The sequence below is a fragment of the Grampus griseus genome (genome assembly GCF_964374135.1).
Source record: "Grampus griseus genome assembly, chromosome: 1".
In the NCBI taxonomy this organism is placed as follows: domain Eukaryota; kingdom Metazoa; phylum Chordata; class Mammalia; order Artiodactyla; family Delphinidae; genus Grampus; species Grampus griseus.
The window spans coordinates 70122977-70150251 of NC_139017.1; the positions used below are offsets into that span (position 1 = coordinate 70122977).

General features: G+C 36.9%; 1 protein-coding gene across 1 annotated transcript in view; it reads left to right on the forward strand.

Annotated features, from left to right (window-relative positions):
• Positions 1–13318: 13318 nt before the first annotated feature.
• The window catches only part of FCRL5 (Fc receptor like 5), a gene marked incomplete at both ends in the record, with an annotated part of 42442 nt that continues 28485 nt past the window's right edge, over positions 13319–27275 (forward strand). Inside the window, 6 exons of the mRNA XM_082660392.1 lie at positions 13319–13349; positions 20654–20674; positions 21925–22179; positions 23247–23519; positions 23809–24093; positions 25551–25826. Of these exons, the coding sequence (XP_082516518.1) occupies positions 13319–13349; positions 20654–20674; positions 21925–22179; positions 23247–23519; positions 23809–24093; positions 25551–25826 (1141 nt within the window). The remainder of the gene's footprint in view (positions 13350–20653; positions 20675–21924; positions 22180–23246; positions 23520–23808; positions 24094–25550; positions 25827–27275) is intronic.

Below are 27275 nucleotides of genomic sequence, written 5' to 3' on the forward strand. Positions count from 1 at the left end.
GACAGAAGTCAAGAACAGCCTAATCTGACCTAATATCCCTTCTGGACATGGTCGGGAAAATGGTAGCAAGTATGCAAAGTGACCCACAGGCATGGGTATCTCACCTCAGAACCCTAGAAAGTTTAACGGGGGATATCAGACATGTTCTTTCCTTATTATCTCTGGCTGTTGCTCTTGTTTATCAAACTCAGGTTGATGTAGACAGTACCTTCAAGGAAACTGAAATATTCAAGGAGATTCTTAACAAACCTTGTTATCCTAGCCAAGAAGGTTCAAAAAACAAAGCATACATTCACAAAGTACTGATGAATGCTAAAACACGGATGAGCCTTGGAAGCATACTAAGTGACCACATATTGTATGAATCAATTTCTATGCTCAGAATAGGCAAATCTATAGAGAAAGAAAGTAAATTAGTAATCTGTTGCCTGGGGCTGTGGGTGGGAATGGAGAGTACAAATGGGTGCCAAGTTTCTATTGGGGGTAGTGGAAATTTTAAAAAAATCAGATTGCGGTGGTAAAACAAATGGATTTTATCATTGAAAATTATACTTCAACAGAGTTATTAAATATATATGCATTCACCCAGTGATTTTTAATAAGCATTAATTACCACAAATAAAGGCAATTTGGTAAAAATGCTGTAGTGTAGAAAGTGAATAGAAGTTCGAAAGAACAGCAGATTTTGGTTTCATGCGGGTCTGGGTTTTGAATAGGCTGGCACCAACCTAGTAAGATGGGTGGTGTTGTCTCCTTTATAAAGATGAAGAAACTTGGGATCAAGTTTGATAATTTGCTCATGGTCATCCCTCTGGTAAGTGGCAGAGCTCTGAGTCTCTCTGGTAACAGAGCCTGTGCTCCTTTACCTCTCTGTCACGACAGAACGTTGCCGGTTAGATTTTCCTTCAGGAAAATGACCTGATGGTAATATTTAAATTCTCCCTTTGTCCCGATTTGTTTATGCTGCCAACACTCCCTCTTCATCTCTGTCAATCCTCTCTCATTACTGTATCTGACACTTTTTCCTCCAGCTGCCTGTAGCCAGAGCAACTGAGAGGCTCCAACCCTTTTCCATATTGATTGACAGAGCCCTTGAACCGAAAGGTTTATCCAGTGATCATGAGATTACCGTGGTTAATTCCTCACGTCCTACTTTAAATATGTCTCTCCCTTTGTGCTTCAAAAGCCTTTCATTCTAATTTGTACTGTTATAGATAGTACAGTGCTTACTTATAAACTTCAGAATACCAAGTTTCCATTTCCTGCCATCAGGAACCCAGAATAGGTCCTTAATATTGCCCTTGAGATAACCATTTAACCATGGAAACTGTTGCTGCTACAGATGGCTTTAGAGCAGTGCTTTACCTAGATTCCTATTCAAATGTTAATGACTGTTGAATCTCTGTATTGAATTGGTTATGCTCATTCTCAGACAGATCTGGGTTCCAGACCTGGCTCTACTACTTACTGTCTTTGAGTCTTTGGACTTACAACGTACTTGAAATTAAGGTACTTAATTTCTTTGAGCTTCAGTTTTCCTCATCTGTAAAATCAGGACAATAATACCCACCTGACAGAACATTGTCTGTGTTATTTCACTGTTTAACTATTTTAGTGTTGAAGTAAAGATTAAATAAAATAATATATACATAGTACCTGATGTGATGTTGTATTACAGTAAGCATCCAATATATGGTAAGCTATCAGGATAAACATCACTTTCAGTTCAGAATAAAAGCATGTCTACCACATTTTACTTTCTGAGACAAACCACAAATGACTAAAAGAGTGAAAAACAAAACTCCATCTTCAATGAAACTTTTTGGGGGAGGAGGAGTTTTAACAAAACATTTTTTCCAAGCATACTTTTCCTTGGTATTTAAACTCATGTGTATTTCAAGGGAAAAAAAATCCATTTCTTTCTGATTCATTTATACTTAACTCATCAGGATGTTACTAGAGAAGTGTTATTGGGTGTCCAGGTCACTTCCTTCCACCCTCCTTAAACTTCTGTTACTTCTCTTCTTTCTTTTTTTCATCTTGAATTTGTTGATTAATGTGGTAAGATTTAAGGTCATTATGTTATTGTGTTGCTATCCTCAAATATGATATAACTCTCCATTTATCCAGCTTTTTCATGGCAATAAATTTTACAATTTTCTTAAAGTATTACCAAATCAGGTCCAGCTGCTCACCACTCAAAAATCAATACTCAAGAGAGGCAAATGTTGGTAGAAAGGAAAGTTGCTTTTAATCAGAATGCCGGCAGTCTGGGGAGATGGTGGACTCAGTGTTCCCCAAAAACCGCCTCCCAAGATTCTGCTCAGCCATGAAAGTTTTAAAGGGAAAAGGGGAAGTTATCTCAGTTAATCATTGAGATAGGGGGTCAGAGTCGTTGCCATCCCCCTCTGCATGCAGGTTTGTGTGCAGGCTTGTCAAATTCTTGTGATCTTTCTTTTGATATTGTCTTGTTCACACAGTTTGTTCGTGAGATTACTGAAAGGGATGCTAAGGAAGAGATCTGGTCATCTGTTAATTACTTATTCTTCATTTCTACTTCTTTGATCTACAGAAAAAACCAACAAGTTAAGCAAGGTATTGTGTGATCAAAAGATTTGAAAGTTGTGCTAGGGCTAGAGATGAGTACAGCATAGGGGTGTCTGATTTAAGTTTTGTGACAAGACAAAAGGGGCCTCCTGCGAAGAGCTCTTTCCTGCCAAAGGCTGCTTACAAAAAGACTTGTACATTATTTTCCTTTTTTCTTTTCATTCCCTTATTTCTACCACCCCAAACCCCCTGCCTCTTTCAGATTCCACACCTGAGAGAGGTCACATGGTATTTGTCTTTCCCTGTCTGACTTATATCACTCAGTATAATGCCCATGAGGTCTACACATGTTGTCACAAATGGCAAGATTTCATCATTTTTGTGGCTGAATAATATTCCACTGTTCGTATGTACCACAAGTTCTTTGTCTTTTTATCCATTGATGGACACTTAGGTTGTTTTCATATCTTGGCTATTGTAAATAATACTGCAGTGAACATATGGGTGCATATATTTTTGAGGTAGTGTTTCTATTTCCTTCAAATAAATGCCCAGAAGTGGAATTGCTGAATCATATGGTAGTTCTACCCTTTTCTCCACATCCTCACCAACATGTTTTTTCTTGTCTTTTGGATAATACCTATCCTGATAGGTGTGAGGTGATATCTCATTGTTGTTTTTATTTACCTTTCCCTGATGATCAGTGATGTTCAGCACTTTTTCAGATACCTATTGGCCATTTGTGTGTCTTCTTTGGAAAAATGTTTATTCTGATCTTCTGCCCATTTTTAAATTGGATTGTTTATTTTTTTTTTTTGGCTGTTAAGTTGTATGAATTCTTTATATATTTTAGATATTAGCTCCTTATCAGATATATGATTTGAAAATATTGTCTCCCACTCTGTAGATTACCTTCTCGTTTTGTTGATGGTTTCCTTTGCTGCACAGAAAACTTTCATTATGATGAAGTCCCACTTCAAAACCATACTGTTTTAATTACTGTAGCTCCACAATATAATCTGATATCAGGGCATGTAATACCTCTAGTTTTGTTCTTCTTTCTCAAGGTTGCTTTGGCTATTCAGGGTTTTTGGTGGTTCCATACAAATTTTGGGGTTATTTGTTCAATTTCTATGAAAATGCCATTGGAATTTTGATGGGGATTGCATTGAATCTATAGATTGCTTTGGGTGGTATGAACATTTTAAAAATACTGGCAGAACATTCTTTGACATAAATCACAGCAGGATCTTTTTCGATCCACCTCCTAGAGTAATGAAAATAAAAACAAAAATAAACAAATGGGATCTAATTAAACTTAAAAGCTTTTCCACAGCAAAGGAAGCCATAAGCAAAACAAAAAGACAACCCTCAGAATGGGAGAAAATATTTGCAAATGAATCAACAGACAAAGGAGTGATCTCCAAAATATACAAACAGGTCATACAGCTCAATATCAAAAAAACAAACAACCCAATCAAAAAATGGGCAGAAGACCTAAATAGACATTTCTCCAAAGAAGGCATACAGATTGCCAAGAGGCACATGAAAAGCTGCTCAACATCATTAAAAATTAGAGAAATGCAAATCAAAACTACAATGAGGTATCACCTCACACCAGTTAGAATGGGCATCATCAGAAACTCTGCAAACAACAAATGCTGGAGAGGGTGTGGAGAAGAGCGAACTTTCCTACTTTGTTTAGTGGGAATGTAAATTTGTATAGCCACTATGGACAACAGTATGGAGGTTCCTTAAAAAACTAAAAATAGAACTACCATATGACCCAGCAATCCCACTCCTAAGCATATACCCAGAGAAAACCATCATTTGAAAAGATACATGCACCCCAACGTTCATTGCATCACTATTTACAATAGCCAGGACATGGAAGTAACCTAGATATCCATCAACAGATGAATGGATAAAGAAGATGTGAGATATATATATATATATATATATATATATATATATATATATATATATATATATATATATATATAGTGTGTGTGTGTGTATATACACACACACACACACACACACACACACACACACTGGAATATTACTCAGCCATGAAAAAGAACAAAATAATGCCATTAGCAGCAACATGGATGGACCTAGAGATTGTCATACTGAATGAAGTATGTCAGACACAGAAAGACAAGTATCGTACATATATATATATAACTGATTCACTTTGCTGTACATGTGAAACTAACACAGCATTGTAAATCAACTATACTCCAATACAAATTTAAAATAAAATAAAAATACTGATTCTGCCAGTACATGAATATGGTATATATTTCCATATGTTTGTTTCATTTTCAATTTCCTTCATTAGTACTTGAACTTTTAAATATACAGGTCTTTCACCTAATTGGTTAAATTTATTCCTGAGTATTTTATTTTTGATGCAGTTGTAAATGAAACTGTTTTCTTTCTTTTTTTTTTTTTTTTTGCAGTACACAGGTCTCTCACTGTTGTGGGCTCTCCCGTTGCGGAGCACAGGCTCTGGACGCGCAGGCTCAGCGGCCATGGCTCACGGGCCCAGCCTCTCCATGGCATGTGGGATCTTCCCAGACCAGGGCACAAACCCGTGTCCCCTGCATCGGCAGGCGGACTCTCAACCACTGCACCACCAGGGAAGCCCCAGGACTGTTTTCTTTATTTCTCTTTCTGATAGTTTAGTTTATTAGGGTATAGAAATGCAGCAGATTTTTGTATATTGATTTTGTATCCTGAAACTTTACTGAATTCATTTATTATTTCTAACAGTTTTTTTATTAAATCTTTAGGATTTTCTATACATAATATCATGTCATCTGCAAATAGTAAAAGATTTACTTCTTTCTTTCCAGTTTGGATGCATTTTATATCTTTTTATTGCCTATTTGTTCTGGCTAGGACTTCCAATACATATTGAATAAAAGTGGAGAGAGTGGACATCCTTATCTAGCTCCTGATCATAGAGGAGGTCTTTCAGCTTCTCAGTGTTGAGTATGATGTTAGCTGTGGGCTTGTCATATATGACCTTGATTATGTTGAGGTACTGTTTCCATGCCAACTGTGTTGACAGTTTTTATCATAAATGAACGTTGAATTATTTCAAAAGCTTTTTCTTCATTTATTGAGATTATTAACCTTCATTTTGTTAATGTGGTATATCACATGACTGAATCGTGGATGTAGAACTTGGAACAGCTGTATCCCACAAATTTTGGTACATTTCAATTTTTGTTCATCTCAGAGTTTTTTATTTCTCTTTTGACTTCCCTCTGACCCATTGATTGCTCAGTAGTAAGTTGTGGGTTTTGTTGTTGTTGTTGTTTTTAACATCTTTATTGGAGTATAATTGCTTTACAATGGTGTGTTAGTTTCTGCTTTATAACAAAGTGAATCGGCTATACATATGCATATATCCCCATATCTCCTCCTTCTTGCATCTCCCTCCCATCCTCCCTATCTCACCCCTCTAGGTGATCACAAGCACAGAGCTGATCTCCCTGTGCTATGCAGCTGCTTCCCACTAGCTATCTATTTTACATTTGGTAGTGTATATATGTCCTTGCCACTCTCTCACTTTGTCTCAGCTTACCCTTCCCCCTTCCCTTGTCCTCAAATACATTCCCTATGTCTGTGTCTTTATTCCTGTCCTGCCCTTAGGTTCTTCAGAATCTTTTTTTTTTCTTTTTTTAGATTCCATATATATGTGTTAGCATACAGTATTTGTTTTTCTCTTTCTGACTTACTTTACTCTGTATGACAGACTCTAGGTCCATCCACCTCACTACAAATAACTCAATTTTGTTTCTTTTTATGGCTCAGTAATATTCCATTGTATATATGTGCCACATCTTCTTTATACATTCATCTGTCGATGGACACTTAGGTTGCTTCCATGTCCTGGCTATTGTAAATAGAGCTGCAATGAACATTGTGGTACATGACTCTTTTTGAATTATGGTTTTCTCAGGGTATATGCACAGTAGTGGGAGTGCTTGGTCGTATGGTAGTTCTATTTTTAGTTTTCTAAGGAACCGCCATACTGTTCTCCATAATGGTGGTATCAATTTACATTCCCACCAACAGTGAAAGAGGGTTCCCTTTTCTCCACACCCTCTCCAGCATTTATTGTTTGTAGATGTTTTGATGATGGCCATTCTAAATGGTGTGAGTTGATACCTCCTTGTAGTTTTGATATGCATTTCTCTAATGATTAGTGATGTTGAGCATCCCTTCATGTGTTTGTTGGCAATCTGTATATCGTCTTTGGAGAAATATCTATTTAGGTCTTCTGCCCATTTTTGGATTGGTTTGTTTGTTTTAAAAATATGGAATGCTTCACGAATTTGCATGTCATCCTTGCACAGGGGCCATGCTAATCTTCTCTGTACCATTCCAATTTTAGTATATGTGCTGCCAAAGCAAGCACAGTAGTATGTTGTTTAATCTCCACATATGTAAATTTTTGTTGTCTTCATGTAATTAATTTCTAGTTTAATATTGTGTTCAGAAAGACACTTGATATGATTTTAATTATCATAAATTTATTAAAACTTGTTTTGTAGCCTAACATATGATCTATCCTGGAAAATATTCCAAGAGCCCTAGAGAAGAATGTGTATTCTGTTATTTTTGAGTGTAACGTTCTGTATATATCTGTTAAGTCCATCTGGCTAACACATCCTTTAAGGCAGATGTTTCCTTATTAATTTTCTTTCTGGTTGATCTATTCACTTATGTAAGTGGGGCATTAAAATCCCCTACAACTATTACTGTCTATTTCTCCCTTTAGGTCTGTTAAAATTTGCTTTATATATTTAGATGCTCCTATGTTGGATGCACAAATATTTATAAATGTATTCTCTTGTTGGATTGACTCCTTTATCATTATGTAATGCCCATCTTTGTCTCTTACTACCGTCTTTGTTTTAAAGCCTATTTTTTCTGATATAAATATAGCTACTCCAGCTTTCTTTTGGTTCTGTTTGCATAGACTGTCTTATTTCATCCTTTCACTTTGAGTCTGTGTGTGTTCTTACATCTAAAATGACTCTCTTGTAGACAGTATATATATATGGGTCTTGTTTTCTTATCAGTCAGTCACTCTGTGTATTTTGGTTGGAGCATTTAGTCCATTTACATTTAAAGTAACTATTGATAGGTATGTACATATTGCCACTTTGTTAATTCTTTTCTACTTGTGTTTGTAGTTCTTCTGTGTTCCTTTTTTTCTTCTCTTGCACTCTTCTTTTTTTAATAGCTTCCCAAATTTTATATTATTTTTATTCATTAAGTGAATAATTATTTTAGCTACAAAATATTTAAATATACAAGCAAGTGAAATTATATGTTCAACAAAATTAAATTACAATCATTGATGTGTTTCCAAACATGTTTGTTCTTTTGAATTTATCACACCAAATTTACAAGTGTTAGTTTTTCATCCTAAACAATCTTCACAATGTTTTAGAAATTTAAATGTTATCTTTCAGATAAATTTTAAAATCACCCTGGTGTCTCTGTAAGAGTGTACCAGTTTAAATTATAATTATTTTTAATTGAAGCATAGTTGACTTACAATATTATATTGGTTTCTGGTATACAACATACTTATTCAATATTGTTCTGGATTATACTCCATTTACATTTATTACAAAATAATGGCTACATTTCCTATGCTGTAGAATATAATTATTTATTTTATACATAGTAGTTTCTACCTCTTAATTCCTTACCCCTATCTTGCCCCTTGCCCTTCCCTCTCCTCACTGGTAATCACTACTTTGTTCTCTATAGCTGTGAGTCCTTTTCTGTTTTGTTATATTCGCTTGTTTTGTTTTTAGATTCCACATATAAGTGATGACATACAGTATTTATCTTTCTCTGTTTGACTTATTTCACTAAACATAGTACCCTCTAGGTTCATCCATGTTGCTGCAAAGGCAGAATTTCTTTCGTTTTTTTTGGTTGAGTAATATTCCATTATATATATATATATATATATATATATATATATATATATATATATATATATATATATATTCAATATATATACCACATCTTTATTCATTCATAGGTTGCTTCCATATCTTGCCTATTGTAAATAATGCTGCTATGAACATTGGGGTACATGCACCTTTTTGAATTAGTGTTTTTGGTTTTTTTATATGTATACCCAGGAGTGGAATTACTAGATCACATGGTAGTTCAATTTTTAATTTTCTGAGGAACCTCCATACTGTTTTCTACAGTGGCTGCACCAATTTACATTTCTACCAACTGTGTACAAGTGTTCCCTTTTCTCCATATCCTTGCCAACATTTGTTATTTGTCTTCTTTTTGATGATAGCCATTCTGACATGTGTGAGGTGATATCTCATTGTGGTTTTGATTTTAATTTTCCTGATGATTAGTGGTGTGTCTGTTGATCATCTGCATTTACTCTTTGGAAGAATGTGTATTGAATTCTTCTGTGCATTTTTAATTCTGTTTTTTGTTGGTTTGTTTGTTTTTGATGTTGAGTTGTATGAGCTTTTTGCAAATATTTTCTCCCATTCAGTAGGTTATCTTTTCATTTTGTTGATGGTTTCCTTTGCTTTGCAAAAACTTTTAAATTTAATTAGGTCCCATTGTTTATTTTTGCTATTGGTTCTTTTCCCTTAGGAGACTGATCCATAAAAATATTGCTGCAATTGATGTCAAAGAGTGTTTTGCCTCTGTTCTCTCCTAACAGCTTTTTCACGTATTACATTTAGGTCTTTAATCTATCTTGAGTCTATTTTTGTATATGGTGTGAGAAAATGTACTAATTTCATTCTTTTACATGTAGCTCTCCAGTTTCCCAGCACCACATATTGAATCTTTTTCTCTTCCTTTGTTGTTTGATGAATTTTTTTTTTTACTGTTATGCTTATATTACTCTCTCTCTCTCTCTCCCTCTCTCTCTCTCGGTATTTACTAAAGGATTGTTTTGTGGTTACCAGGAGGCTTTTGTATAATAACATAACATTCTATTTTAAATTGATAACAACATAAGTTTGATCCCTATATCTCAAAATTTTTACTTTCCACCTCACAGTTTATATCTTTATGTCTTGTATATCCCTTAACTAATGATTGTAATAGTTGTTTTTACTGCTTTTGTCTTTTAATCTTTATACTAGCTTTATGTGATTAAACCACTAAATTTACTATATATTAAACCACTAAACCATTAAACCACTAAATTTACTATATATTTACCTACTATATATTTTCTCTCATATGTTTTCTTGTTAGAAATTAAACTTTTTTTTTTTTATTTTAAATAAGTCCTCCTAACACTTCTTGTTAGGCCAGTTTAGTGGTGAAAACTCCTTTAGCTTTTGCTTGTATGGAAAACTCTTTCTCTCTCCTTAAATTCTACCAGATAACTTTTCTGGGTTAGAGTATTATTTGTCGGATTTTTATTTTTTGTTTCAACACTTTGAATATATCATTCCACTCCTTTCTGGCCTGCAAAGTTTCTGCTGGAAAATCTAGTTAGTCTTATGAGTGTTTCTTTATACATAACAAAATATTTCACTCTTGCTGCTCTTTAATATTCTCTCTCTGTCTTTAATTTTGACATTTTAATTATAATGTGTCTTGGTGTAGTTTTCTTTGGATTCATCTTATTTAAACTCGGAACTTCGTGGATCTGGATGTCTATTTCTTTACCCAGGTTAGGGAAGTTTTCATCCATTATTTCTTCAAGATTTCTGCTATTTTCTCTCTCTCCTCTCCTTCTGGTACACCTATAAGTTGAATGTGTGTCCATTGGGTTTTGCCTCATAAGCTCCTTAAGTTATCTTCACTTTAAAAAAAAAATTACTCAATTTATTTTTTGCTGCTCTGATTGGGTGAGTTCTACGGCCTTGTCTTAAAGTTGACTCATCCTCTTTTATGCTTCATCTAGTCTGCTGTTGAATGTGTCTAGTGTATTTTTCAGTTCAGTTATTGTATTCTTCAGCAGTGATTTCTATTTGGTACTTTCTCATATTTTCCCTCTTTTTGTTGAAGTTTTCCTGTGTCCATCCATTCTTCTCCCCAGGTCAGTGAGCATCATTATGACCATTACTTTGAACATTTTATCAGGTAAATTACTTATCTCTATTTCATTAAGGTTTTTTTTCTTTCTAGGTTTTATCTTGTTCTTTTATTTGGAATATATTCCTCTGTTTCTTTACTTTGCTTGACTCTGTTATGGTTTGTATACAGTAGATGAAATGAAGCCCTCTCCCAATATTGAAGAGTGGCCTCATGTAGGAGATAAAACTTATTATTCAACCCTGCTCCAGCTCTTTGTCATCTCTCAAATCTTTGTGCTTCGTCAAACAGACTACTATATTTTTAAATGCTCCCAGTATTTGAGGATATGCCAAGAACTCTCAGAGTTCCTAAGAGGAGTATCTCAATACCTAGTTTCAAGCTGTTTGGAAGCTCTGTTCTTTTTTCTTAAAATTGTTTTGCCTCTTCAAGGTTTACTGTCTTTCCATACAAATTTTAAAATTGTTTGTTGTGGTCTGGGAAAAAAATGCCATTGGTATTTTGATAGGAATTGCATTAAATCTGTAGATTGTCTTGGGCTAGTATGGTCATTTTAACAATATTAATTCTTCCAATCCAAGAACATGGTATAGCTTTCCATCCACTTGTGTCATCTTCAATTTGTTTCATAGGTGTTTTATAATTTTCTGTATACAGGCTTTTTACCTCCTTAGGTAGGTTTATTCCTAGGTATTTTATTCTTTTTGATTTGATGGTAAATGGGATTGTTTCCTTAATTTTTCTTCTGATAGTTTGTTGTTAGTATCTAGAAATGCAACAGACTTCTGTATATTAATTTTGTATCCTGCAACTTTACTGAATTCATTAATGAGCTCTAGTAGTTTTCTGGTGACATCTTTAGGATTTTCTATCTGTAGTATCATTTCATCTGCAAAAAACTATATGCCAATAAAATAGACAACCTAGAAGAAATGAACAAATTCTTAGAAAGATAAAATCTCCCAAGACGGAACCAGGAAGAAATAGAATATATGAACAGACCAATTACCAGTAATAAAATTGAATCAGTAATTTAAAATTTCCCAAAAAATGAAAGTCCAGGACCAGATGGCTTCACAGGTGAATTCTATCAAACATTTAGAGAAGAATTAACACCTATCCTTCTCAAACTATTCCAAAAAATTGCAGAGGAAAGAACACCTCTGAAGTCATTTTATGAGACCAACATCACACTACCAAAACCAGACAATGATATCACAAAAGAAGAATTGCAAGCCAGATGAAATAAAATTTGTATTTTAAGGCAAGAAAAGAAAAAATGACCAGTGAGATTAAAAGAATATCCAATTCACCAATTAGAATATGAAAAGATGTTCAATTGCATAATTCACCAGGGACATGAAAATTAAAACTGCATTAAGATAATCCTAGCACAGTGTCTAAAGTTTACAAGAGTATAATACCAAGATCAGTAAATATTTTACAGCAACAAGAACTCTCACACACTGGTTGATAAGGTAGGAATTAGCACAACCACTCTCCAAAATAATTTAGCAGTACCTTCTAAACTGAGCCTTCTAAAATAATTTTAAGAGCCAGGAATTCTTCTCCCAGGTATATATTCAACAGATATGTGTGCCCACATGCACCGAGAGACCTATACAAGAATATATGTAGCAGAGCTATTTGTATTAGCTTCAAAAGCAAGTAAAAGCTCTTTGTTCCCTTGAGGTCTTCTGCTGGACTGAGATGGAATAATCTCTATTTACCCTTACATGTTTTTCTTGTCTCAGAATGAAGTAGGTAGGATATAACATAATATATGTAAGGTGATATGCATTTGCAGATATGAGATTAAATGTCCCCTTAAGAAGACCAAGGTATGGACTCAGAAAGAAAGGGTGGGGAAAACTATTTGAAAATAAGGAACTGGCATTTCTCATGGCAGCTAATGTCTTAGTGATCTTTGCTGTCAGTATACCAGGATGGAAACTTGAGTTTTAAAAAGTTATAAAATCAATTCACAAACATAGTAATTTTTTAAAAGTTAAACAGTATAGAAAGACATAAAATAAAATGTCTCTTTCCCATCCATAGTTCTTCAAATATAACCACTATTTTAGGTATACTTTCCAGGAAATAAAAAAGAATACTTTGTCAGTTTATACACACATGTACTCTATTTTTTACATCTACCCCAATGTGTTAATACTACAAATACCAATCTACTCCTCACTTTTTTCTCTTCACATTAATCAAGGTTGTCTTGCCTTCTTATATGTGCAACTTTATCTCATTCTTAATGTCTGCATTTTATGTCATTGTTTAGATGTATCAGAATATTCTTAAGCAGTCTTATTATGTTGCTTCAAGTGTTTTGGCTATTATGAATAATGTCACAAAAACATTATTTTAGAGCTATCTTCCATATTTTCCTTAAGGTATTTTCCAAGCAATAGAAATGTGGGGTCAAGGATATGAGCTTTTTAAAAACCCTAACATTTATTTTTTCACTTTGATCACTGGGCAGGAAACTTTGATTAGTAGTTAAGGATGGGTACTTCCACTTCCTTTTTTCTAATTTACTAATGCATCCTGCTCTTTGAAAAAGCTGTTTCTCAGATGTCTTCCTTGGCGCTACTGTGACAGTGTACAACTAACTGTAAGATCAAGGCCAAACCTGGTATTCCTGAGAAAACCTCTCTTTTGGTCTCAGCCCTGGGCAGGCCAAGTCTTCATGCTGCTGTGGGTATCACTGCTGGTCCTGGGTAAGTAGAACAGCTCAACGTGGGCCCTGGGTGGGGTTGGGACAGCACCTCTCTACCATGGACCTGGCCTTTTCTTGGGGCTCAGCCCCTGCTCAGAGATTCTTTTCTGCCTGGGGAGATTATATTCTCTGGCTTCACTGTATAGCTCAGCGATTTCTCCCTTGAGGCTGAAAGAGTGGTCAGAGCTTCAACTTTACAAAGAAGGAAACCACAGTGACCACAACACTTAAGGGTTTATTCATTTTTTTCTACAACAAATATTACTTGATAAAGTCCAGAAAATGTATTATGTTTGCTTGTTCATATTGTCTCATTCAGAGAAGACCCTAGTTTTCTCTCTGCAGAGGAAGAGTGTTTATCCCTTGTATGACAATGCCAGAACATGGTGCTGGACATGGGAAGGAAAGTTTTCTAATACAAAAGATGTCTCCTTCTTTTGCACACAAATGCAAACCACAGCTGTGATTGTCAGATAAAGAACACAGGGAGGGGGAGACAAAGACCGAGACTCACAGGGAGAAGTGGGCAAGGCAAGGGAAAAACCTAAGATTCATGACATTCTTTCTTTTTCCCTCCAGGTTTATTGAAGTATAGTTGACAAATAAAAATTGTATATATTTAAGATGTACGAGATGTTTTGATATACATATATTACACAGTAATAACAACAATCAGCTAGTTAACATTTCTCTCACTTCACATAATTACCGTGTGTGTGTGTGTGTGTGTGTGTGTGTGTGTGTGTGTGGTAAGAACACTCAGAATGAACTCTCAGCAAATTTCAACAAAACATTATTAGTCACCATACTCTACATTAGATATCCAGTACTCCTTCGTCTTACAACTGAAAGTTCATTTCCTCTGACCAACATCTCCCCAGTTCCCCTACATCCTACTCACTGCCTGGCAAACACCATTTTATTCTCTGCTTTTGTGAGTTCAACTTTTTCAGATTCTACATGTAAGTGAGATCATGCAGTATTAGTCTTTCTCTGGCTTATTTCATTTAGCATAATGTCCTGTAGGTTTATCTATGTTTTCACAATGGCAGGATTTTTTTCTTTTTCTTAAAGCTGAATAATATTCCGTTGCATATATATATATATATATATATATATATATATATATATATATATATATATATATATATATATATATATATATATATATATATGCAACGGAATATTATTATACACCACATTTTCTTAATCCATTAATCAGTTGACAGTCACTTAGATTGTTTCAATATTTTAGCTACTGTGAATAATGCTGCAATGAATATGGGAATGCAGGAATCTCATCAAGATACTGATTTTATTGCCTTCAGATACATACCCAGAAGTGGGATTGCTAGATCATATGATAGTTTTACTTTTATTTTTTTTAGGAACTTCCATACTGTTTCTGTATAATGACTGTGTGAATTTATATTCTTACCAACAGTGTACAAGGTTTCTTCGTCAACACTTGTTATCTTTTTGTCTATTTGGTCTATCTTTTGTCTATTTTGCCATTCTAACTGGTGTGAGGTGTTATCTCCTGGTTTTGATTTGCACTTCTCTGATGATTATTAATGTTGAGCATCTTTTTATATACTTTTGGACACTTTTATGTCTTCTATTAAGAATATCTATTTATGTCCTTAACTGTATTTTAATCAGGTTATTTGTATTTTGCTGTTGATTTGTTAGAGTTCCTTAGACATTTTATATATTAACCCCTTATTGGATATATGGTTTGCATATATTTTCTCCCATTTCATAGGTTACTCTTTATATTGTTGTTTCCTTTGTTGTGCAAAAGCTTTTACTTTTGATGCAATCCCATTTGTTTTAGTTATTACTTTTGTTGCCTATGCTTTTGGGGTTATATCCAAAACTCATGTCCCAGATCAATACCAAGAAGCTTTCTCCCTATGTTCTCTTTTAGTAGTTTTACAGTTTCAGGTCATATATTTAAGTCATTAATCTACTTTGAATTGATTTTTGTACATGGTGATATATAAGGATCCAATTTTTTTTTTCATGTGGATATTCAGTGTTTGTAGAATGATTTACAGGAAGAACCATTCTTTCCCCCTTGTGTGTTTTTGGCACCCCTTTTGAAGATCAGTTGGCTATAAAAGTGTGGACTTATTTCTGGGCTCTCTGTTCTTGATCCATTGATCTATGTATTTATTTTTATGTTAGCTTTGATTACCATAGCTTTGTAATAAAATTTGAAGTCAGGGAGTATAATGTCTCCAGTTTTGTTCTTCTGGTTCAAGATAGTTTTAGCTTTTGGGGGTCTTTGTGTACCTATTTCAGTTTTTTTCTTTGTGATTACTATGGGACCTTATAAAATATAACAGACAATTTAAGTTAAGAAATGTATTTCAATCACATATTAAAACTCTACACTTTTAGTTCTCCCCCCCATTTTGTTATGGATATCACAATTTACATATTTTATATTGTATATACATTAACAAATTGTTTTAGCTATAGTTATTTTTAATACTTTTGTCTTTTTAAACTCTTTTCACTGGAATTAAATGTGATTTATATACCATTATATAGGATGCTATGGTCTGAATGTTTGTTTCCCCTCAAACTTCATATGTTAAAATTTTGACACCGAAGGTGATAGTATTAGGAGATGGTGGGACGTTTGGGAGATAATTATGTCATGAGGGCAGAACCATCATGAAAGAGATTAGTGCCCTTGTAAAAGAGGCCAAAAAGAACCCTCTTATGCTTTCTTCCATATGCGATTATAGTGAAAATATAGCTGTCTATGATGAAGTGCACTGTACTGGAGATGAGTCTGCCAGTGCTTTGATATCGGACTTTCCAGGCTCCAGAGCTTTGAGAAATAAATTACTGCTGTTTATAAGCTACCCAGTATGGCATTTTTTTCATAGCAGACTGAATAGAATAAGACCCAGTATTCAGAGTAGTCTGAATATAACTATACTGATCTTCCTCAATTCATGATGAGGTTATGTCTTGATAGACTCACTATAAGTAGAAAATACCATAAGTCTAAAATGCATTTAATACACCCAGCCTACTGAATATCATAGCCTAACCTAAACTGCTTTAAGCATGCTCAGAACACTTACATTAGCCTACAGTTGGGCAAAATCATCTAACACAAATCCTATTTTATAGTAAAGTATTGAATAGTTCATGTAATTTATTGAATATTGTACTGAAAGTGAAAAACAGAATGACTGTATAGATACAGAATTGTTGTAAGTTTACCCTTTTGACTGTGTGGCTGACTGGGAGCTCTGGCACACTACTGCTGCCCAGCATCACAAGAGAGTATCATACCACATATTGCTGGCCCAGGAAAAGATCAAAATTCAAAGTTCAAAGTATGGTTTCTACCAAATGTGTATTGCTTTTGCACCATCACAAAGCTGAAAAATCATAAGTCAAACCATATATATACTCACCTTTAACAGTGAATTTTATAATTTCATGTGTTTTCATGTTGCTAGTTAGTGTTCTTTAATTTCAACTTGACGAACTTCCTTTAGCTTTTCTTTACAACAGATTTTATGGTAGTTAACTTTCCCAGCTTTTGTTTATCTTGGAAAGTCTTTATCTCGCCTTCATTTTCAAAGGACAGATTTGCCATGTATCGTACTTTGGGTTGGCAGGGATTTTTTCTTTCAGTATTTTAATTATCCCACTCTCTCATGATCTGCAATTTTTCTACTGATAAATCCACTGTACGTTTATTAGGGTTCCCTTGTGTGTGATGAGTTGCTGTTCTTCTGCTGATTTCAAAACTTTCTCTTTGTCTTTGACTTTTGAGAGTTTGATTATAATATGTCTTGGACTTTTGATGTCTAGCTTATTTGGGATCCTTTGGGAATCATGGATCTAGATGTTCAATTCCCTCCCTAGATTTGGGAAGTTTTTAATTATTTCTTTAAACAGTCTTTCACTCTTATTCTCTGCTCCTTCTGGGACTTCAATAATGCATATATTGATTGGTTTAATGTTATCCCATAAACCACCTAGGTCATCTTCACTCTTTTTTGGTCTTCTTTCTTTTTGTTCCTCTAACTGGGTAATATGAAATGGCTTGTCTTTGAATTTACTGATTCTTTCTCCTGCATGATCACTTCTGCTATTGAAGGTGTCTATTGAATTTTTCAGCTTAGTCATTGTATTCTTTAGCTCCAAGATTTTTGTTTTGGTTCTTTTTTATGTTTTCTATTTCTTTGTTAAACTTCTCATTTTGTTTATCTATTGTTTGTGGATTAATTTACTTGTCTGCTTTTTCTTATAGTTCATCGAGCTTCTGTAAGACTATTATTTTGAAATGTTAGTCAAGCAGTTCATGGATCGTTAGGGGAGTTACTGGAGCTTTATTAGTTTCCTTTGATGTTGTCATATTTGCCTGAAAAATATGATCTGTGTAGCTCTGCATTGGTGTCTGTGAATTTAGAAAAGCAGACATTCTTTCTGGTATTTACTTGTTTGAACTGTTAAATACTCTTGCTTCTTCCATGAACTTATAGGATTGCCTCCAGGATCATGGTTGAGCTTGGTTGGAGCTGGATCTCATGGTTATTGCTGGGTCTGCATTTGGGTCTGAAGTTGGCAAGCCTATTACCAAGGGCATGGATGGGTGTGATTTCTGCTAGATCCCTGAGCATTCTCTCATTGGGTTGTTTGGCTGGTCCCTGGGAAGTCAGGACTTCCCTGAACTTCAGTAGAGTGGTACTGGAGTTTGGTCACAGGATGGCTTTAAGACCACAGTCAAGTTCAAGACATGAAGTTCTGTTGTCAGGGATGCCTACAGGTGTGGCTTTCACTGGGTCCCTGGGTAGAACCCTGGACAGGCAAAACTGCTTTGGACTACAGTAGAGTGTGACTGGATCTCAGTCACAGAACTGCTTCAGAAATAGAACTCAGGTCTGAGGCTGGTGGGCTTGCAACCAAGGGCATGGATGAGCATGAATTCCTCGGCAGAAAAGGCTGGTGGCAAGACAATGGACAAGTGGAGCTAGAGTTGAGTTTACAGGAGAATAAGGCAGCTTTCATTCTGTAGCTGGGATCATAGTCAGTGAGTCTTCTACCAGCGCATGTGCTTGTCTTCTCAAAGTGGCCCTCCTTGGTCTTGGGCTCCAATGGGGGTTCACAATCTCTAGATCTCAAAGCTCTCAGTTTTTGTTTGTAGATGGCTGCCAAAACTTTGTTTCTGTAGAGGGTGGAGACAAAGACTAGAGACCTCCTCTTCTACCATCTTGTTCATGTCACTCCCAACATGTGACATTCTCTTTGTGCCTGTGGGTGTGTATAAGTCTATCAATTCACACATATCAACTGGTTCTTTTTTTACCAAAGTTGAAAATATTAGAATAAAACATATTTGTTCAACAAATTATTTAGTAACATTAATACACAGCACTATGCTAGGTGCTGAGAATGATGGGAAGACACGGGAGGCAGCATTTCTGTGCTTAGGAAGCTCATGATATAGAAGGACCTTCAACAAGGCCAATGTACAAGAAATATCTATGTAACAAGATCTCAGTTAAACAATTGTCCAAGCAAAGTTACCAATGATCGTAAAAGTGGTTAAAAACTATATGCCAAGTAGCTGGTAATGACTTCATGAAACAGATAGACGGTAGGAGATGGAAGGGGCAGGGAAGAGGTGCAGCACAATGTGAGAAAAAAAGACCCCATAGTTGGAAGCTGCATGGAATACTCCAGAAATAGGAAGCACATCCTTGTGTGGCACCAAAACAAAGGAGCAGGATAGGGTAATGGCCAGGAACATGTGTTTTGGGGTCAAACAGGATGGGTTCAAATAAATGGATTAAAAACTCAATTCTGCCGTTAACAGCTACTTAAACAGTTTCTGGTCTGTAAAATGGGGATAATCATAGAACTTTCCTCATAGGGATAGTTAAGAAGATTACATGAAATAATGTATGTGAGTATCTACCACAGAGAATACACTCAGAAAAATATTAGCTACTTACAAAACAATACAAATCCATGGTGCCAAGATATTTAGAAAATGGCAAATAATCCATTGCTCTGATTATAACACTTAGGTTTGGATTATTTCTCATCATCCCCATGTGGACAGAGATAATATCCCTTTTGCTCACTGCTGGATTTCCATTGTCTTGTCCAGTTCCTAGATACAGTTGGCATTCCACAAATTTCTGTTGAATGAATGAATCAAATCTGTCCCTCATCTGGAATGTGTAATCAGTTTACAAACTAGTCAATTTTGCCTCCTCTGCCTCTCCAATACCCCTTTCTCAAACCCGTATTCTCCCAAGTAGAGATACTTACTAACTTAGTACTTTAATTAATTCATTACTCAATAAGTGTTTATGAAATGTCTCTTATAAGCCAGGCACTGTTATAAATTCTGCGTGATATTTGGTGAACATGAGAAGTCCCTGCTTTCACATAGCTTCTATTCTAGAGAAGGGAAAGTAAACAAAGTAAACAAGCAAATAAGATAATTTCAGATAAACATTCTGAAGAAAATTAAATATCATCATCTCTTGCTCTGCCTTCCCTCCAGTCCTTCTGCTTTACATCTGCCAGAGTGCTCCAATAAGTTACAACTTTTAATCTTGTCACTTTCCTACTTGAAACGTTTCCATGGCTCTCTGTTACTTTTATGATGAAACCATAGCTACATACCATCCATAACTTAGGCCCTGCCTATCTGTCTAATTTGATTTCCCCTAAACTCTCTACCTTCCAGGACCACTCCTGCATTCAACTTCTAAACACCAGTGATATTTCTTCACATCTGTGCCCTTTCTGTCTTAATTATACCCCCCATCAGCTCTTGCCACACACAAACACCTTTGCCCGGCTGACTCCTATATTCTCATTCAGTCTTCTCAAGCATCACTTCCTTCAGGTATCTTTCATGGTCCACCCACCCTCTTTGCCACACACTGACTCACATACACAGACCCTGCATACTGGGATGGGTGACCCTTCTGCCTTCAAGATGCCCATGTGTATTTCTGTTACTGCACTTATACCCTGTATTATAATTATATTATTTTGCTTAGGGTTTCTGTTTATCCCACCAATCAACTTCTTTTATCAGATACCATTTTTTTATTCATCTTTTTTATTCACGCTTTAGTCCAAGCACAATGACCAGTATAAATAGACATTTGACAAATGACTATTACATTAAAAAATAAATTTTAATGAAAGAAATAATAAATGAATGAAAAAAAAAACAAGCTTTCCCTTTGAAAAGCCAAAGATTCCTTGCTCTGTGCTCATCTCTGGCTCTTTATATTTTTACAGCTCCTGTCAGTGGACAATTTGGTGAGTTCTCCTTTCTTATGTACTTCAGTGTCCCTGGATAAGAGTGTCTCCCTAATAAATATGAAATATTTGTGATGATTGCCTGAGGATCTCTAATATCTCCAGTTTCTCTTGCTGAGGTCGGCAAAGATGTGAAAGTGTCACCTGGTCTATTGGCATTGCCTAAGAGCCAGGATAGCCATGTGGTCATCCTCTGACCCTCCCTGGAAGAAGCAGCAAATGTACAAGCAACTCCTGGCCTTCACTAGGTCCTGCACTTACTCCTATTGCAAATGGACCCCAGATAACAAGGCAGGACATCTTAACTCCATATCAAATGCACAGGACTTGGGATAAGACGTTTTCCAATCAACAAGCCTGCAAAACTTCTCTGAAAACATCACACTGTGCAGATACCAGTGGGAATGTTGCCTTCTCTGAAGTTTTAGGAGTAAAATCCTCCAGGAAATGTGTGGGGAGCATAAGAACATCCAACAAATGGTCCCTTAAAAGAAAGAAATACACAAAAAGAGGAGATTGAGGGAGGAGACAAATTGTCTGTATCCCACATTTTTTTTAAGTTCTAACACTTAATTGCCAATCTTTTGGGTCAGAGTATTTTGGGTATTTGAGGACTCATAAATAGCAAGAACTCACTACCACCTCTCTCCTGTCCAAAATCAGCTGCCCAGTGTTTCATCCTTAATTAGATCACCTCTGGATTCTAGCTAACAACTTGTCCATTCTTTGCTCTACCACAATTAGCTATGATGGGATTTTTCTGGGCATTTCCTGGACATGATCTATAAGATGAAGGTGTTAGACAAGTTAATCTCTCAAGCTTTTTCCAGTGCCAAAATCTTAATATGATTTATCCTTTTTTGGAAAGTGCAAAATTGTGATTTTAACAACTCCCTGGGAAGTTCTTATGAGTTTATGAACATGATGAAGTGGCAGGGGCAGGGGATGACATTTCCCAGGATCCAATTCCATAACAGACTAACCTACCATTTTTTTCCCATTGACATTTGGCAGTGAACCTTTCCTGGTATCACCCTCTTGAAATCATTTTGCTCATTGTCATCCCCTCAGCAATCACTTTCTGCTGGGTGAGTGCTTTGGTTGAAACACAGACTTGAGCAATCAGTGACCTTCCCAGGGGGGTTTCTTAGGGATTCTCCAAAGCCAGGACCTCCAGTCTGGGCCTCACAAACCACTGTGATGGGGACTGCAGGCCACTCCACCTCAGATTCTTTCTCTTTCATCCACAGCAACTGAACCAAAATCTGTAGTTTTCCTCCATTCTCCATGGACCACTGTCTTCCAAGGAGAGAATGTGACACTGACTTGCAAAGCATTTCACTTGGATGCATCAGAGAAAATAAAATGGTACCGTTGGTATCTTCTGGAAAAAACACAAAGTGAAACCTCAGGAAACACCCATGAGGTCCATGAATCTGGAGATTACAGATGCCAGGCCCAGGACTCACCCCTGAGTAATCGTGTGAGCTTGCTCTTTTCTCCAGGTGAGAAAGAAATGAAAGAAAAAAGTTTAGTAATAATAAAGTTACCCAGAACTCAGCTAGATTTACTAATTCAAAAGCTATAGAAATAGGGCCCAGGAATTTATATATTTTACAAGCTGCTCGGGAAAAAGGAAATTTGAGAAGCAATTTATCTGAATGGTTTCTGAAACTATGTATAGTTTGAGGCTTATAAAATTTATTAGGAATAATAATTTACATGAGGATTTGTTAATATTTGACAGATAGATAGTTATATAGATAGACAGAAATTTCCATTTCTGTCCTAAAGCCACCTGTTTTGAGTTGAAGCAGTATCTTTCTAGTTATAATGCTCTTTAATTTAGTGAACAAGGAAGCAGTATAGTAGCAAAGAGCTAAGAGCTTCTTTGACCTGACAATTCCCCTCTTAAGAATTTACCTACTGATATAATCATAGATATATACAACCAAAATTGAAGAACATTAAATGGTCAAGAAAAGAAAACTCATTAAATGAATTACCTTACTGCCATTGTAGGAAAACTTTGTGGTCATTGAAAACCAGATTAGGGAATGATATTGATGACATAGGAAAGTGTTCATAGCAAAGTAAGTGAAAAGCAAGTTATCAAGTAGATAAATATTTTAATTTCATAAAAAGAAAAGAAATACAGACTCTCATATACATGTACATAGAAAAAAGAACTTGAAAAAATCTGGGTGGTGTGATGATAAGATTAATTTATATTTCCGTTTACAAAATTTTCTCAAACATATGTGTTCCTTTTAAAACCAGAAAAAAAGAGGGATTTCCCAGGTGGTCCAGTGGTTTGGACTCTGCACTTACATTTCAGGGGCACGGGTTTGATCTCTGGCTGGGGAACTAAGATCCTGCAAGCCGCGCATCATGGCCAAAAAATAAAATATAAAATAGATAGATAGATCGATAAGACCAGAAAAAAAGAAATGATAATTATTTTAAGAATCCTTTTTCCTAGTCCCTCTCTTATAAAATCTATTGGAATAATAATGAAAAGAAGGGAGAAACAATCAGATGAAACAGACAACTCTCCATGTGTTTCCTACAGCCAACCTGATCCTGCAGGCTCCACTTGATGTGTTTGAAGAAGAATCTGTAATTCTGAGATGCCGAGCAAAGGCAAACACAGTACTGAAAACTATAAAGCTGTACAAGAATGAAAAAGTCCTGGAAGATCACACTGTGGAGATACCAGTGGGAATGTTGACTGACTTCCATATTCATCAGGCAAGTCTGAAGGACAACGGCAAATATCACTGTACTGGAGTTAAGGAAGATGATCAGTTGGTTTCTTCAAACTCGGTCAAAATCGAAGTCCAAGGTAAAGCCTTCATTATTTTGTGAAATAGGTTAGTCTAAAGGAGGACCCCTGAGATTGTAGAGGATAAAGAGGGTGGACTGTAATACCATTGAACCTCAGGGCACAGTCCTACAAGGAACAGAGAAAGTATTACTGTGCTTTGGGCTGAAGGATATTAGTAATCAAAGGTGGCATCTCTTCTGCCTGCTTTTGTATGCTCTGCTTGCTCGTGCTGAGGATGAATTGTGTTTTTCTCCAGAGCAGTTACAAGCCTCACTGCTCCAGGGACTGTTTTGATTCTTCTCTCTAGAGCTGTTTCCACGTCCTGTGCTGAGAGCCAGCTCCACCCAGCCCACTGAAGGAGGAGCAGTGACTCTGACCTGTGAGACCCAGCTCTCTCCACAGAGGCCAGATGTCCAGCTCCAGTTTCACTTCTTCAGAGACAGAAGGTCCCTGGGGTCAGGCTGGGGAAGCTCTCCAGAATTCTGGATCCACACCATATGGAGAGAAAACTCAGGGTCTTACTGGTGCCAGGCACAGAGCATGAATCCCTCTGTCCAGAAACAGAGCCAGAGATTACAGATACAGGTGAAAAGTAAGTGTTAGTGAGGTGAGACTTGCTAAGACTGGGGCTGGGAAGAGCCGGGCAGAGTGGCACAACAGTTGTTTATTTTTTTCTTTCAATCCCATGAGATACAACTCTTTCTTTTTCTTCCGAAGTTTCTCTTCCTTGACACCATTTTTTTTTCCTGGTAGGCCTATAGGCATAAGCCATGGGCTGTGGCAGAGCCCTCCGACTGGGCTGGATGGACTCTGCTCAGCCAGATGGACAGATTCCTAGAATGCTAGATCCCTGGAGCAGAGCACTTAAGAATAAAAAAACAAAGGACAGGAGATTGGGGAGTAAATAGTTTCAACTTGCTGTCTTTAAGGATGGTGTTTTATCCACGATTACTTTTCCCTACATCTCTGAAACTGTGTAGGTCCTCATGCATGAGTGCTAACCAATTGTCAAATGCCTCTTCTGATTAAATTTGACCCATCTCATAGGAGACGTGTTTGAGCATTAGGAAAGATGCAGATCTGGGGTGCATGCTTTCCTGAATGAGGAAGGGGTGAAAGTGGTAGCATTCTCCATAAATTCACTCCCATTCCTAAGCAAAAAAGAAGGTTCTATGTTTCTTCTACACTATCCAGAATTTATTAATCTTTGTTCTCCAGTCACAGTCAACAGGTTTTCCTTAGGTCCCTGGTTTGGACTGGAAAATTGAAAGGAAGTGGAGAGGGTGTTACCCAACAGTTGCAAAATAGTAATTTCTAGCATAGGATCTCCCCTAGCATAATTGATGGAACCCCAGTCTCAAACCCTACTCCCTCTCTGTTCCCAGGTATCTTCCCTTGTTCTTCAAGCCCCCAGGATGACTCAGAAAGGCACTGCCCTAAGCCAACATCCTAGTGTAAAACCACAACCACCTGGAGTATAGAACACTTTCATCACAGATTTTCCCAGTTTTAGGAGGACTGTTATGTGTCCACATCCTCTGATCATCTAACTGACTGGCAGAGGTGTTAAGAAGTGCTTATTCCAGGGCAAGCTTTCTGTATATGCCAATGATTGATTTCCAGCTAACCATTGCAGTTGTCACAGCTTCAGAACAAGCACCTCTGATGGCAGGTCTTCTTGTCCCCTTCACCATCCACCACTTCCCCCACAAGCAACACCACTGTTGGGCACCGGGTGTAATTTCTAGAATGATTAGTCCATATTCTAACAGGTAGGGCATGAGGGGAGGGTGGGCAGGGTTGCCTCTTTTTCTTGTGCCAGATGCTCCACCATTTCATTAGGGAGTTGAAGTTCTCCCAAACCATGGATGGACCACAGTCGCTCCACCACTTTCTCCCTCGTCCCAAGGAACAAGCCCAATTCTACTCCAGGCCAACTTCCCATCGGGTCAGCAGACTTAGCCCTTCCCATTCTGAGACTCTTCTTCTATGACTCATTCTGTGACACCCCAATACCAAGAATCCCACATGTCATTTTTATTCATTTAGAAGTTGTTCCTGACATCCGTATATACCCTCGCCCAGAGTTGGTGTTTGAAGGGCAGGAGCTGGTGCTCATCTGCTCAGTAAATGGAGTTCCAGGCCCCATCACAGTTTCTTTGTACAAAAAATTCAAGCTGAGGACAGAAAGAAAGTTTCACACTTCCTCAAAAACAGAATTCAAGATCCCTGTGGTGCAAAACAGCCATGATGGAGAGTATTATTGTGTTGCCAGCAATAGTCATTCCTCCTTCCGCAGTGACCCAGTGACCATCAATGTGAAAGGTATGTCTGCCAGATATTATCTGAGGGATGGCTTTTCAAACTTCGTGAAAACCACAAGGTGGTTGGGTGGGAGTGAATGTTGATAGTTGCCAATAATTTACTACTCTGAATAATCTACCAGAAGTTAGAGACTAACAGGAGTGGGATTTAGGGATAGAAGGAGTTATGGGAGCTTTTGGAAACTCCTAGAAATGGAGGTCAGAGAAAGTACTCAGTGATTGGCATATGTCTGGACTCTTCATATTTACAAATTACTTTTTAGCTTAAATGCAGTGGCTCCTGGGATAAAGCCAGAACAAACAGAATTTTAGAACTGGAACAATCTGGGACCATGTGTCTTCATAAGCCTCATTGATTTAAGGATGTGCAGGGATTCCCTCCCTCCCACTACCTCGTTGTCTCTTTTAGTTCCAAATGACACATCCTTTCACCACCCTCAGGGCTCCTAGGGCACAGGATATTGGGAAGAATGAGATAGAGTTCCAGATCTTCCCTGTGAAACCAAGGGAGCCTCTCTTTCAATTCTGTATCAGTTTTATCATGAGGCTGAAATCCTGAGGACCCCAGATCCCTATAGTAGAGGAACATCCCTAAATCTCTCTGCCCACAGAACATTCTGGGAATGACTCCTGTACTCAGACAATGACCTGGGGACCCAGGCAGTGAGGAGAGGCCACTCCCCATCAGAAGTGAGTTAAGTCTGACCACCAGAAGTCACAGGATCAGGTTGTTTGTTACCCCACAATCTAAAGACTGCAGCTTCAGAAATTCACAGGCTTTTGGTTCACATGGCACCACGGCAGGTTCATTGCCTCTGCTTGGCAGATCTGAGCTCCTTCCTGTGACCACACTCTCAGGAATTCCTTACAGTGAATCATCAACAGTAAAATACACAGTCTGACCAAAACTCTCCTAACACAGCTGTGAAAATTTTTCAGGGTCCAGATGCTGTCAGAGTTCACCATTATTTGGTTTAGATGATATGCAGTCTTTGATTTTTCTGTCAATCAAAAAAAAAAAAATAGTCCAGCGATTCCTGGGTCTAATCTTCCTGTTACTGAATCCCAACAAATCTCTACTCCCTTACCTACTTCCTGCTTCTTCCCCAATTCATCTATATTAGTTTGCTCAGGCTGCCATAACAATACCACAGACTGGGTGGTTTAACAACAGAAATTTATTTTCTCACAGTTCTGGAGGTTAAAAGTCCAAGATCAGGTGCCAGTAAGATTGGTATTTAATCAGGGCTCTCTTTCTGGCTTGTGGTAGGCCACCTTATCTCTGTGTCCTCACATGACCTTTCCTCTGTGCCCTGGGAGAGAGAGAGGCCTCTCTCTTCCTCTTCTATGAGGACACCAGTCCCATCTGATTAGGGCCCCACCCTTATGACCTCATTTGACATTTATTTCCTTAAAGGCCCTATCTCCAAATACAGTCATATTGGAGATT